We start from the raw sequence: 14,436 nt of genomic DNA, 5'->3' as shown, positions 1-14,436 counted from the left end.
AGAAATAGCCCAAGGTTACCTATGTGTGACAGTCCAGATTAGATAAAGTACCTGTCAAATGATCTAAAACCATTCCAATAGCTCTGCATAAACTTGGATGTACAACTTTTTAATTTACATTTAACATTGTGGTTGGCCTTCGCAATATTCATTTCAAGTGTACTCCAGGCTAAAGGCAAAATTCACATCGCCATTGTCCATAAATCAAATCAATCAAGACAGTCACAGCATGTGGTATCCTCAAGGCAAGATCCACTAGCATATGTGATTATTTACATTATTAGGTTCTTTGACCACAACAATGAATATGCTGAAAATCTTTCTTACCCCAGGATCAGCAAAGATGTCTGAGAAGTTTTTGAAGGTGAACAGCCCACTTTGCAGAATCAGATCAGTGCCCTGGTCTGAGCTCTGGCCACTTAGAACCAGCAGCTTGTGTGCTGCAGGGTCAGTGATCGCCGACTTAATCTAGTTGGAGACAAATTAAGAATTATCAGTGTGAATCTGACAATGTATAATTCCCTTCAGATGTCAAATATTTATCAGTTCCGTATGAATTATGTGGACATGCAGTATTTTTGCATGCTATTCAACACCAACAAGGACACATTTACAAAAAATGTTGACATGACATTTCAAAGAGAAATGAACTTCTTCACTTATGTTGGTAATACATCACTAATATTAGTGTAATATTGCAACAGTTATTACTAGTGGTCAGCCATGAATGAACCGTACCTCTGAGGCAACTGTATCTCCTAATGGATTTACTAAAACAACAGTGTCAAGAACTTCACTTTTGTATTGCAGAATTCTCTGTCCTGCAAAAGACAAAGAAAATGAGACATAAGCAAAAATGCCATATATCTTTTCACATACATGTGATCCATCATTGTTCAAACAATTAACATTGTGCCAAATTCAGCAATAATTTATAGAATGCTATCCATATTAGAGGCATCTGGAATCTGAGTGGGCACTGTGCAGTCTCCAAAGAAACTCTTTTAAGTGTACTTTGAAATTCAGAGGTTTATTGGTGCACATACTACAGAGCGTAGATGGAGGTTCAATATGTAGAAGTGAAGATGAAATAGTAATCAGGCCAACAATCAGTGCTGGCTGTGGTGTGGGACAGGAGCAAACCCGAATTAAAATTATAAAATTATCTAATCAAACATAACAACTACAAATAGCAAATTAATTAAATACAAGCAAATGAAATGAGTGTTGCTAAAGCTATTTATTTCCCCTAAAGAAGATGTTTGTATCGGAAATGATGCCCACTACTACAATACTGAAGCTGAACTGACTGCCCCCCCCCCCAATGCTGTATAAAAGTAAAGGTCCAAGTTAATTACAGAGGTTACACTCATCAATGATGCTGGCTTGAAGGTAGAAATGTGTGTTTCATAGTTCCAATGCTGAAATGAACTATAAAAGCATGTTTATATAATCGTTCGAGTGCAGACCTAGCACACAGGTTATCTTAGTTTAACAGTGTACAGTGGTATAAAAGGTAGGTATTGACATTTCCTGACCTCCTTTTAGCTCAGACAGATTAACTACATTCATATTCAGACAATCAGCGACCATGAAATAACTGAAATAACATGAAATGACTCAACAGAATATGGGATTCATTTTGTATGATAGATAGAGAACAATGATTTATATTACAAAAGGTCAAGCGGTAGCATCGAACAAATATGAATTCTATAAAAGAATAGTTAAACCAGGCACATTATGGGTGTATAGTAAGAAATAGGCAATTTTAAAGATGGGCTAGCTTATTACAGAAGCAGTCCTCACAGAAGACAACTGGGACTGCTTTAAATTTCAGTTCCATTTTGAATAATTTATGCAAGGGATAATAAAGTAATATAATTGTATTCCACCTGAATTCAGCTTCCAAAATCATTGAAGGGTTCGGTGCAGTCATGTTCTGCTTCAGGACTAATCCTCAGTGGAACATGCGTGAGTACAGAGCTGTGATTGGTCGAACTCAGCACACCGACTAACAGGCGATGATCAAAATGGCATAAATCTGCTGCATAATCCATTATGATATGAATCATAATGAAAAAGAAAAAAATGTGTGTTTGTTTGCCTAACAGATTTCTGGAATGGCTCTGAGCTATTAAAATACAGTATCATTCATTATGGTTCAATATTTACTTATATTAGCTTGGAACTGAGAGTATTAAACTGCTGACAATGTGAGGAAAGCTCTCCTTTTATGCTGGCATAAGGTATGATTATGAACTGAAACTGTGGAAAAACACAGAACATATGGACTATTTCCACTGTGGAAGTGTCAGGACTACATCAGTCTCAAATGGGGGCTTTTCAAGTGCGAAATATTTTAAGGAAATAATTATTTGGCTTTTCAGTGCAAGCTGACTGAGTGAACCTTGATACTGTGAAGACTATGAATAAGTTACATGTCCCTTATTTATGAAATGATACTCATTACTGCTTAGCTCTGCATATGTGCCCCTCCAATAAAACATTCAAGTGATCTCCTGCATGGTGAATTTAAGAGGCAAATATATCAAGCAAACCGAGAGCTTTTGCTAATCTCCAGCTGTCTCGCGAGGCAGATCTGAAACAACACGTGACAGTGCGTGTCTGATTATCACATAACACTCCAACTGAGGGTGGGTCTGCTCCCCCCTTTTTCGGTCTGTGTGTTTTTAAATCTTTTGCAGTCAGAGAGAAACCTTATTAGCTAATCGCACCAGCACAGTCACCTCTGTGTGGTGCTGTCACAACAATATTGTACTCCTCCAGTAAGAGAACGATGCTCTCCTATTGGCTGTTGCCATGGGGATAGTTGGCGGGCGGTTATTGCCAGCACCATTACATTGACCCAGTCTTGGTGCTGTGAGACGCATTGCAGCATTTCTGTGCGGTAGGGAAAAAAATCGTTCCCGGACTCAGGGAAAAAAAAAAAAAAAAAGCACAGTGTTGTACGGAGAGAGAACTACAAGGCAGCAGTGCTCATGTGCTTAATCAGATAAACTATATTTAGCACTAGATGCATAAAGGGAACATTTAACAACAAAAATCAGAGCAATGAGCGGGCTGTTTTCTCTACAGACTGCCGGGTGTTGGGATTCTAAGAAATGCATGACAGAAGATTGCAGACCAGAAGAGGGGATTTACACATGCTTTGGGGGAGTTCAAATCTGTCTGAGGGTTAATAACAGAGCACTCTTTAGCCTGATAACACGTCAATAAGGGCAATCGTATGCATCAAAGGGCTGCACCATGTTGATCATTATTGTGACATTTCTAAACAATTTCATCTGCTGGAAAAAGGATACATGTAAGACATTTGTTACAAAATGTACAAAAAAAAAAGAAAAAAAAAAAACAGAAGTTGGGTATGTTGGGTGGCTTGTACTGCTAATCCACTATTTTTGGTGCAGTCACCATGCTAACGCTCACGGTGGCTGGGAGGGATTCAGTCAGTAGGACTGTCTCATTGCACAACATCAATTCCTCTGGTCAGACGGGTGACTGCAGTCTGCCTGCACCATCTGTGCATGTAGTATACTTGTCTCTAGCAATGACTGGGATATCAAACAGGGAGAACAGAAATCTGGGATAAAAACTGAATAAAAAAACTAAAATTGAAATACGTTCAATAAAGAGTTACTATACTGTGGCAGGAAGTAAACAAAAGTTGCACACAACGGAGTAGATCAGTTGGCATATATGTTTTCCTTCCAATAATGGACATACAGTGCAACAGACTAGAGACATATTTTCTTGCACTGCTGAGCAATTAAATAGACTGGAAGTAATCATTTTATTCTACGAGACCGAGATGTGTGTCACTTAAACAATGCCCTATGTTAAATGGGTCACTTTTTACCCATAAAGCCTTTCATAACCTATGTGCATTCATATGAATTGTTCATTTTCAGACTGACATCCATTTCACACTTTAGTGTAACTGTCTGTGCAGCATTTCAAAAGGACGCAAGTTTGGTTGCCTGTGACGGGGAAACGCCCTGTCATGGTGACCTCTGGCTGTGCTTCCTTAAGGACAGAAAACTGCACAGGTGGCTCATCTCTGCAGTAAGCCCTACCGTGACATTGAGTGTCATTTCCACAGGGACTATGCACAAAGCATTCAAACAGCCCCTTTACAATGCAACCGAAAACATCCCATTCAGTCCTGAAGGGTCTTCACTCCTCCCCATCGTGACCAGGAAGGAAATGCATGATTTTGACTTTGGCTCGGCCTGCACTGGGTCTGAATCAGATTCAGGCTGCACTTTACATACAAGTTAATTACAAAGAGATTTTAAGGGTTAAATGCTGGCATATAACAGGGACAAAACGAGAGCAACAATGCACAAGCAATACCAGCACCACTGCTATTTTAAAGCTACCAACCTCCCACAATGAACCCGAAGCCTGAGTATCTTGACTTGACTCCCACATTTCAAAACATATTCACTATGTGAGATTCATGTAGGAAAATTCTGCAAACAGGAGGAACAATTCTATATTCTAATAATTAGGCAATCCTCAGTAACTTCCTTCTTCAATACCAAGCATCAGTGTCACTCACAGTAACTTTCGTTAACATGCAGTAAAATTAGTGCTGGTCAATCTGATTATAAAGCCAGTGAAAGAGAATGGCCATCCATCAAGCATTGTTTTCATTCATAATCAAAATTCACTCAAGCCTCCATAGGAAAAGCTCTGCTGGGCAAAAACACTCTCATACTGATCACTTATTGTCCTGTACAGCAGGTCTTCGTGGGCTAAGTGCTCGGCATCCAGGCCCCTGTCCCACTGTCCCTCCAAGCAGCATCTCCTGGGTGCATGACTGTGTCCTGACCACTGCTTCAGACAGATCACCATTCAGACAGTCCATTTGCACATAGGATTCAACTTTAAATTGACAGAAACATTTAGCTTCCTCAGTGCTTTTTATTTATTTTTATTTGACCTTTATTTAACCTTTATTTATAAAATCAGTTGAGAACCAATTCTCATTTACAATGGTGACCTGACCAAGAGGCGTCAGCAAGAGTATGTAAAATAAACACAGTCAACACAAAACGACACATACAGTACAGATACAGTACATACAACATGACAGTACATGCTGGCCTACATACTTCAGGTCTATGGCCTGGATTAATTTGTCCATGGCCTGAACAACATCTGAGTTCATCTTTTTACGGTCATTGGTATACAAATAAATGTGTTGCCTTATCCAGTTGAAACACATTTTATTTGCTTTTGCTTAGCTCGGCAAATTGTGACTGTGATGAAGCATTGCATTTAATTGTCAGTTAAATGAATTCATGCCAACAGTGCAGAAAGCTTATTCCAGAGTGGAGTTGAGACTTGTTAAACTTATTTTTGTTAAATTGTTAATATTCTGACAAAAACAGCACCATCAAATAAAAAATCTTTAATTTCAAACATCAAATTAAAAAAATACTTAATGATTAACTTAGATAGACATTCTTGATGAGTAATTTAGGTGAATGAGAGATTCTGACTTTTTTTTACATACATTGTGTCACTGACTCAATATGCAAATTAGGTCAAAGTTCATGTCAGCGTGATGAGACAATGGTGAACATTAAATCTAACCAATTTTTGTAGAACATATGGGAGATCTGCATACTTTGTAGTACATATTCTGCAGTATGCTTGACAGCACCTACATATGACCAACAAGTTTTACTGAAGTTTTTCCTTTTTTATAACAGATTTTTTTTTTATAACATGCCTTACAGATTTCTGCCTACTCACCTTACCTCAAATACCCTCCTCACATACAACAGTGCCAGGAGGAAACTGAGAACCGCTACCCTTCCCAATGCCCAGCTTGCAGCTGGCAACACCACTGCAGTTTATGTTAAGTGTCTTTGTCACTAAAACAGTGGATCTCTTCACAAACTTAATCAATGTAATCAAACAAGCAGCTGAGTACAAACCACAAATGCAAATTGCGTACAACAGTGGATCCTTTTAAACACGACCATTTAAATCCCCTGACAACACTGGGTGCGTGCTGCATTTTGGCAGCACGTTTTTAAAAACACACCCAAAAGGGTGAATTTGCCTACACGCTGGGTAGTAAATGTTGGGTGAGAAGGTTTCACCCTTCTCCAGGGCTTGTTTATCAAACGCTCAGAAAAGCAGCATGCACAGCCGGTGCTTCATTCATTTCCCTGGCTCTAATGTGCCGACAAAAACAATTGAACCAAAAGAAATGATCACACAGAGGATGCAAAGTCCCCTACTTAGACTGTGCCCCATTATATTGCTGTCTAAACATATTTGTTCACTGCTTTACATTTTAGAAGGTTTCTTGTAAAACCCATTTGAAGGAGAACAACCGCAAATCTACGAAAAGCTTCGCACATGGTCAGTCTGGTTCAAAATCTACGCAAGGTCAGGCAAATTGATGCTGGTGATTAGTTTAAATGACCATAACTGATTTATGTATTTATCTGTGTTGCAATAATATGTTTTTAACATTCATAATTAGATTATTAGTTATTCAATATTTCTTCACCACCAAGGGCTACAGTGATAGATTTTAAGTTTTTTTTTTACATAAACTTGAAATGCATATGATTATACATACGATTATATATCATAATGTAACTATGGGGGTGGGGGATCTGTTGCTGTGTTGCTCACAATATTTTACAGATTTATAAATATATAAGGTAAAGGACAGTTTAAAGGTTTTAAGGATAGATTAAATAAGAACGACCATTCAATGTTAGCAATAATTTAAAATTCTCTTTCTATTATGACTACACACAACTGGAAATCATATTATAATGGGAGAATGGAAGATTTCATTTCAGGACCCTGGACAGTACTGAAAATATTTTTACAGTGTCTCTTTATTTCCTTTCATCTCCCTTTTTTCCCTTTCTTTCAAGTGTTTGAATTATGTATGATGCCATGGCTAGTTTTGTGGAGCCCACAACGTCAGCATTTGGCCTTTTCCCTTCAAAGGGAATTTGGATTTTTTTTATTTATTTATGAAACTTTGCCACTTCTGAGAGTGAATTTTATGACAACAAAAATAGCTTTTCATTGGGCCCTCTAGTGGTGGGGACCCTAGGCAGTGCACTTGCTCGGTTGCTCCTTAAAAAGGTTTTCCATGATGCATTTAACCAAAATCCTTTAGAAATGTCCCTGGGCACAAAGTTACATCAGCAAGACTTTGTTAATCCTTCATTTAATCCTCATCCTTATTTTTCTATTCTCTCCTGTTCTTGCATTTTTTTCTCTCTACTTTTCTTTGCCTTGCTTTCAGCACCTTTTCAGGATGCCTGGTATCCAATTCATGTGATTTGCCCAGTGCTGGAAGCTTCAATCTTTAATCTTGTTAAATTTTGCAATTTTTAATTTCAGTCTTTTCACTGACCCTCAGTCTAAAACCTGGATGAAGGTATGGCTGCATCCTGCTGCTACCCCAAACCATTTCCACAGTCTACCATAAATGGCCAATCAAGTACCACTCCTTTCAAGAACAAATCATGCAAATTAATAAACATAAAAAGTTTAAGGATCAAATTGCCATTGCAAATTAAGCTTACGTAAGCTTTTTCATAATACAAATAAGTGGTAGTTCCAAAAAAAAAAAAAACCTTTTTTCCCCATGGAAAGAAGCAGATGACATTTCAAAATATATTTATAAAAAAATAAAAGCCAGCTTCAGATAAGGTAGCATGGGAACTACAGTTAACACCAATACAAATAAACCAGAAAAACTGAGATGTAGACAGCAGACAGGTGCAACATTAAGATCAGCCTCGTTCACTCTCTCTGTCCAACTAAACCCTGTCTATGCTCAGAGAAGTGGTCACAAATCTCCAACACTTTCACGTTTCAAGTTTCTTCCTGCTCCTTTGAGGAACACCAAGCAGCGGAGGAGACGGCTTGAGGCCACTGAGGCATGACAGATTGAGAGAGCAAGCCGGTTCTCATTCACATACACTCCCTGTCAGGGAAGCCGAAGAGGGAGCCATTTTGTGCAACAAACCCATCACACTGTTGAACAGAAACTCTGGACATTGTAGTTGGCAAAACAACCACCATCCATTGCCCCCCAGACCCCCACCTCCAGATAAATAATAAATACATAATGCCAGGCAGTACCATGGGACTGAGCAGTCATTGGTAAAAGTGAGGAATTGAGGTGTGGAATGAGAGAAAACCAGAAAGAACCACAATACACCGCATTAGCTAACCAGGCACGGGAAATGCAGGGGTTATCTGCCACGCCATCCTCTCCTGGTGGAGGGCTTTCCTCCCCTTTGGCTCCTCTCCGTGGCATCACGCTGCAACCCCCCCCCGCCCCCAGAGTCGCGCCAGGTGCCGACTGTGAGATCAGAGCACTTGGCACAGAAAGCTTCCATATAGGTCTTCTGTGGCTTGGTGGCCGGAAAAAAAACCGGCTACATCCCCGGTCTCTCACAGAAAGAGGAGGAGAGGAAGGTCCAATCCCAGCTAACATGGCAGGGCTTCCTCATGCCCTCACTGGAGAAGTCCCAGCTCCTCTTGGCCTTGTCGGACAAAAGCACATCACTTTGAAGTTGACAAGGGCAGACATGGGTTTACTGCTGGGTTTACACACCAAATGTGACTGGATAATGTAGCTGGTAAACATGCCAAGCATCTGCTTAGTCTACTAAAGTCTAGTATGTTACTTATTTATACATTTTAGGCATTCAGCAGGTACTCTTATGCAGAGCCACTTATACAGATTATATTCTTTTTTTACATATAATCCATTTATACAACAAGAATTTTATGGAAGCAATTCATGTTAAGAACCTAGCTCAAAGGTACAGGGCTATGCTCCATCTGAGAATGGAAGCTATGACCATGGAGTTGCAAGTCATTATGTGTATATTAGATACCATGAGTATCTAGTGCATTAGTACAGTAGTTGATAGCTTAAGTTTTATGAGTTGCCATTTCACACAACTTAATATTTCGTTACAAAGCTTGATTTGATTGACAAACTCATGATCTGGCCCAGCAATATTTCTCCCTAATCAATTCTCCATAGCTCTCCCTGCACTGCATATTTGAACAAAGCAAACACAGCTTCACAGCTTCAAATGGGCAAAGCCTTAACTCTGTTTTGTATTCCCAGAGGACCAGTCAGCTCATGTACATAGATGGGGGTCCTTGATTCTATGTAATTATTGAAATGCTGCTGTTGGCACTTGATCAATTACCACTGACACCTCATTCATCAGCATCTCATACTTCAGAAGACATTAGGTCACAGGTCAAGGCATTATAATGACTTGAATGAAATCATGATCTTGGGAGGAACATTACATTGTGATAAATTTTATATTCTTCACTCTAAGGTATTTATGCAAACAGAAAATGTTACATGACATTTGACCCAAACAGGAAAAAAAACCTCCACTCAGAATGTGTGGAGAAAGGCTTTATGAACTCAGAGAGAAACGTCACTGTGCTACATTCTCTTTCCCTCTGCGGACTGGAAAGGTGACTACAATAGCTAAATTAAACGGAATATGCAAATGGGAAAAAACCATTTTCATTCATTCGTACTTTTTTGCAGTTGCATATCACGTCATTTTCATAACAAAGAAAGATTAAATCGGGCGAATGGCCTTTCATTTTAAAGGTCAAAAAGGACAATGGAAGCACATTAGAAAGGAAAATAATTTAGACTTCAATCACTTTATACGTGCATATGTCCACACAAGTGAAGGCTTTACAAGTATTTGTAAAATAAAGTGTAAAATGCAGAAAGGATTTAGCAAAAGATGAAAGTGGAATCGAGAGCTGCCAGCGGTCAGGCCTGGGAAGGCACTCGGCTGCTAGGCAACATTGGCTTACATCAAACAACTCCTTAAAATATGCAAGGATGTGCTGGAAAACATGTCGGGCTTTACTCAAGTAATTAAACTGTAAAGGTTACAAGTTAATACCCAGCACAATATAGCAATCTAAAAAGACAAAACATGCAAGTACACCTATTTTTGGAAGTTAATTTGTTGTGACATAAAGAATCAAAACACTTTCACTTCTGGACAGAACACAAAGTCATCACATATGTGGATCTATATGTGACCCCCGTCTCCTTTAATGGCATACTGCCCGGACTCTACTGTACTGAAAAATCAGTGGTGTGCATCCCACTTGAAAATATGCGTGTGCAAGCAAGCAAGACCACACACACACACAGACACACACACAGACAGACAACCATGCACACCCACACAGACACACACACGCACACAGAAACACAGACACACACACAGCCATGCACGCGAGCACACACAAACACACACACACACACACACACACACACACACACACACACATACAAACAGGCAATGTAAGCTAGTACTGAGTCCTGAGTCATATCATGGAAAAGAAAATGGAGGAGTTTGCTGTATGAGGCTAACCACCTACATTAGTATAATACAAGCTTTCCCCCTGAGAGTAACAGTAGGCCAATAGTATAATCAAAACAGGTTCTTAAAACACAGTGATGGCAGTAATCATTTGATGCAAATAAAACTGGATCCACTGTCGCAAAACAGTCATAACAGCCCATTTCTTGAGTCAGAGATCACCAGAACTGAACTCTTACAGGTCAGAATATTAGAAATATCAGAGAGAAAAAATGTAATGCAGAGGCAGGAAAATGGAAAGAAAATGTGTGGGAGATAGAGAGAGGGAGGGACTGAGAGAGAAAGAGGCAGAGGTAGTGGCGATGGGGAAGGGGAGGGGGGGTGGAAATAGCGAAGGTGAACTCGAGCTCACTCAGCAAACACTGGGATAATACGCAGAGGTATTAACAAAAAAAGACAGAGGGAAAGCTACATCAGTTACCATAACGCAAGCCGAAATATGTGCTTTTCACTTGGCTTAGAGCAACCCCAGACGAACAGGTCTTACTTTCTAGAATAAAGTCTACTGCAGGAGGGCTATGACATCATATGCCACAGCCTCCTGCACTCATTCCTTTATACCATTGAAGTCTGTGAGCAGCCCTGTTTTCCAAAACCCGTTTGGGCCACCTGCTAGTGGAAATGAGTCCATTTAAGCCTAATTGCCCTGGGCACCTGTGTGCTGAAAGAAATCTGAACAGACGAAAATCACAGTTCACAATGCAGCTGTCCATGCTGCTTTTGAGTTACATGACATGTCGTTTTTGGCTGGACCGCAACAGCAGGGCCAGCCCTACAAACGCAAATGTCTGTGACTGACTGACTGACTGACTGATGAAGTTACACCGCACATGTCTGTGATGTCGGGCCGGTTCAGTCCAGCCATATACTAGGTTTTAACCTGGTCTAGTTTTAGCTACCATTTAAACTGACTATGACAGGAAGATATCTACATGAAGAGGAAAAAACTAGTTTTGCTTTAAACCACAAACCTGTGAATGCCCATATATCAGCCACTGTAAAGCTGGCAGGTCATCAGAACCTTCTGTACATATGTAAAATATCTCTCATTGCACACAAAAACCATCACAACACATGGGCCAATCACAAGCATACACTAAGACTGAATTCATACAAGACTACAGGCAGTGAGCTATCCATTAAAGCTATCCTCTAATGAGTTACTCTAAACTATGCCATCTCCTTACTGTATCAAACAGCTAAGTTTGGGTTTGCCTGATGTCTACACGTGTGGCTCAGAGACTAACTACCAGAAGGTCAATTTAAAAAAATAACCCTCGGGCAACACTACCAAATGAACTCTGCACTATAATACATAAAAAGCATTATTCAGTGTGCGACCAAATAATAATCACTTCCGGTCTCATTGTTTAGTGCTTCCAATTTGTATCCTGTTTTAAATGGACATGAAATGTAAAAACAAACTGCAACTACTTTTTGTCAAGCAGAACCCCTAACCTTTAAAATGTAAAAATTGTTATTAAAATTGTTAGATTAAGTAATGATTAACACAAATCAGAAAGTAGTTAAGTGAGCCAGTTTCTTCTTCTGTCTAGTCAGACATTTTGACTAGAAGACTGGACAATTGATACAGTAAATCTCTAGGAACCAAAAGTTCATCTAACTTGGAATTACAGTACCAACAACACCACTAAATACCGCACAACACAATGTTTAACTACGAGAACAGCAGAAACAGCACTGCTGTCCTGAATGGCAGCATCAAGACAAGAACAGCAGTCGTTTAACAGGCATGGCCATACAGATTGAGGACTGAGTTGATTTAATATATTTCAATTCATTTTCTGTGAGAATATGTCCTATTTCATTATTTTAGGCCAGTCATTATTGTTTGTTTATTTGTTTGTGTCCAAGACCCTTGTCCAGGTTAACTTCCTAGTTAAGTTGAGATCCAAAATAAACAGTATTGTGTTTTTAATTTATACCCATTTATAGTACTGATTGACAGACTGAATGACTCAGCATTTAAATACATAGCAATAGCATTAAGATAATTGTGGCTTTCACCTGGTACTCGCTTCCCCTGATAATCTGGAACATGCACATGTTTTAGACCAAAGGATAAGCCTCCCAATTACCCAGCAAGTACGGACCAATGGGCTGTGACACATTAGTCATCTCTCTGGTGAAACTACACACATTTCTAACACCTACTCAAGACTGAAAGCAAACCTGTGATTCAGGAAATTATATGCTAATGCAGTGGAACAGAGGTTCACAAAGGGAGCTCTTCATAACCCTTCTCATCACCCTGTTGGTCCTGATGTAGCTGCTGCTGTCCAGCCCAGATGCACACTGTAGCCACATCACCATAACTGGCCAGTCAGTAACAACAGGGGTGAAACTTCCACACAGCTCTACAAGATGTGTACTTCATTATTCATATTAATACACCCCTTCTCTAGTTGAACTGAGACACAAATACACACAATGAGGACAGAGTAACACCATGAAAGCACATTGCGTGGACTATCTTCATCCAATCACAATACAGCTTCTAATTTTATCAAAACTATGAAATTTTGACCACTGATAGAACACTCTTATTTTTACTCATAAGAGTCTCACATTAGTAATAGTAATAATAATAATGATTATGATGATGATGGTGATTATTATTATTTAAAAATCTAAAAAAATCTGGGTGTAACAAACTGAAGAAATTTTTTTTTTGTATTTCAATTGAAACATTTGTTTTTCCCTGAATTAGGCTAAACTTCATTCATAACGATCAGGCCTTCAGGCCGTTAAAGGTAAAACACAAGGCCCTAGAAAAAGTAAATACCTGTTTGTTTCTAGCAGGATGGTGATAATTGAAGCGAAGATATACTTATGAATATGACAAGAACTCATGATATTTATTTAATATTATATTTTCATAAATGTGCTTTTGTTTGTTTGCACCTTCAGTATTATTCATACCAATAAATATATGTCATTATGCGATGCTTCGTAATGAGAGATGGGTAATATGAAGCTGTCGGTTCTCTCTGTAGACTGATCTTTTTCCCGTTAGTTTGAAAAATCAAGAAAATGGCAAGCACTGAGTGTGGCCAGCTTCTGACGGTGGAGAGAGCCACCCCGGTATAAATTCACAGAGGCGCGTACAAACTATGAATCTAACACGTTCCCACAATAGACCATTTGCCACAGTACTGAAACAATACTAGCACAACTAAACATTAACTTAGTTTTTATATAAGTCACAGAATTATTTGGCAATCAAAAGTAAGATGCAGGGAGGGTTTTTTTTATCCAAATGGGATTGTATAGAAATACATAATCCCCCATCATGAAAACTTTTTTTTTTTTCAGAGAAATAGAGGGTAGATGGAGATTTATGGTTGAAGCTAAAGATTTAGGATTGAAGCTAAAGTGGAGCACTCAAAGACGAGCTCATGTCTCATCTGTGAGCGCAATTCACATTTCTGAACGGCTTGTCCATTATACACATGAATTGGAAGAACAGATAAATGATACCAAATTGGAAATTGTAGTACACATATGTAGACGCGCTCGCATGTGCCCGTTTATCCAACCTTACGTTCAAGGCCATGTATAAATCCATGTCTTCACGCAACTCGTAATGTAAATTTAGGCTACTATAATTTCCCATTTCATGAGCGGGTATGTCCAAACATCCCTCTTTCCATCTAGAAGAATTCTCAAATTTAGAACATATTTAGGTAACATTCTCATAATCTCAATCATCAAACTTCCCATCGCCAGATTTGTAGCAGTTTTTAAGACAATGTGTAATTTACATAAACGTATATAGCCTACTCACTAAAATCGCGCACGTACATCGAACAGGGGGCGGGTTTTTATTTCGCACGAAAATCAAGACCACCACAGCCAACGTGCGATAGGTAGACATGGTAGGATTCAAGATAGACATTCCTTTTATATTTGGTATAAAACGAATGTCGGCCAAAGACACACATAA

At 39.1% G+C, this 14,436-nt stretch overlaps 1 protein-coding gene across 2 annotated transcripts in view; it reads right to left on the bottom strand.

Moving 5' to 3' along the window:
* map1aa (microtubule-associated protein 1Aa) overlaps positions 1-14,436 on the bottom strand; it is a 50,183-nt gene that overhangs the window by 14,323 nt on the left and 21,424 nt on the right. For both annotated transcript variants that reach the window (XM_064336689.1, XM_064336690.1), the window contains 2 exons: positions 739-821; positions 328-468 (listed from right to left, as the gene is read on the bottom strand). In XM_064336689.1, coding sequence (XP_064192759.1) covers positions 328-468; positions 739-821 — 224 coding nt within the window. The remainder of the gene's footprint in view (positions 1-327; positions 469-738; positions 822-14,436) is intronic.

The sequence above is a fragment of the Anguilla rostrata genome, chromosome 5, assembly GCF_018555375.3.
Source record: "Anguilla rostrata isolate EN2019 chromosome 5, ASM1855537v3, whole genome shotgun sequence".
NCBI classification, from domain to species: domain Eukaryota; kingdom Metazoa; phylum Chordata; class Actinopteri; order Anguilliformes; family Anguillidae; genus Anguilla; species Anguilla rostrata.
The sequence above is the reverse complement of the archived record's forward strand: the minus strand, read 5'-3'. Positions and strand labels throughout refer to the sequence as shown.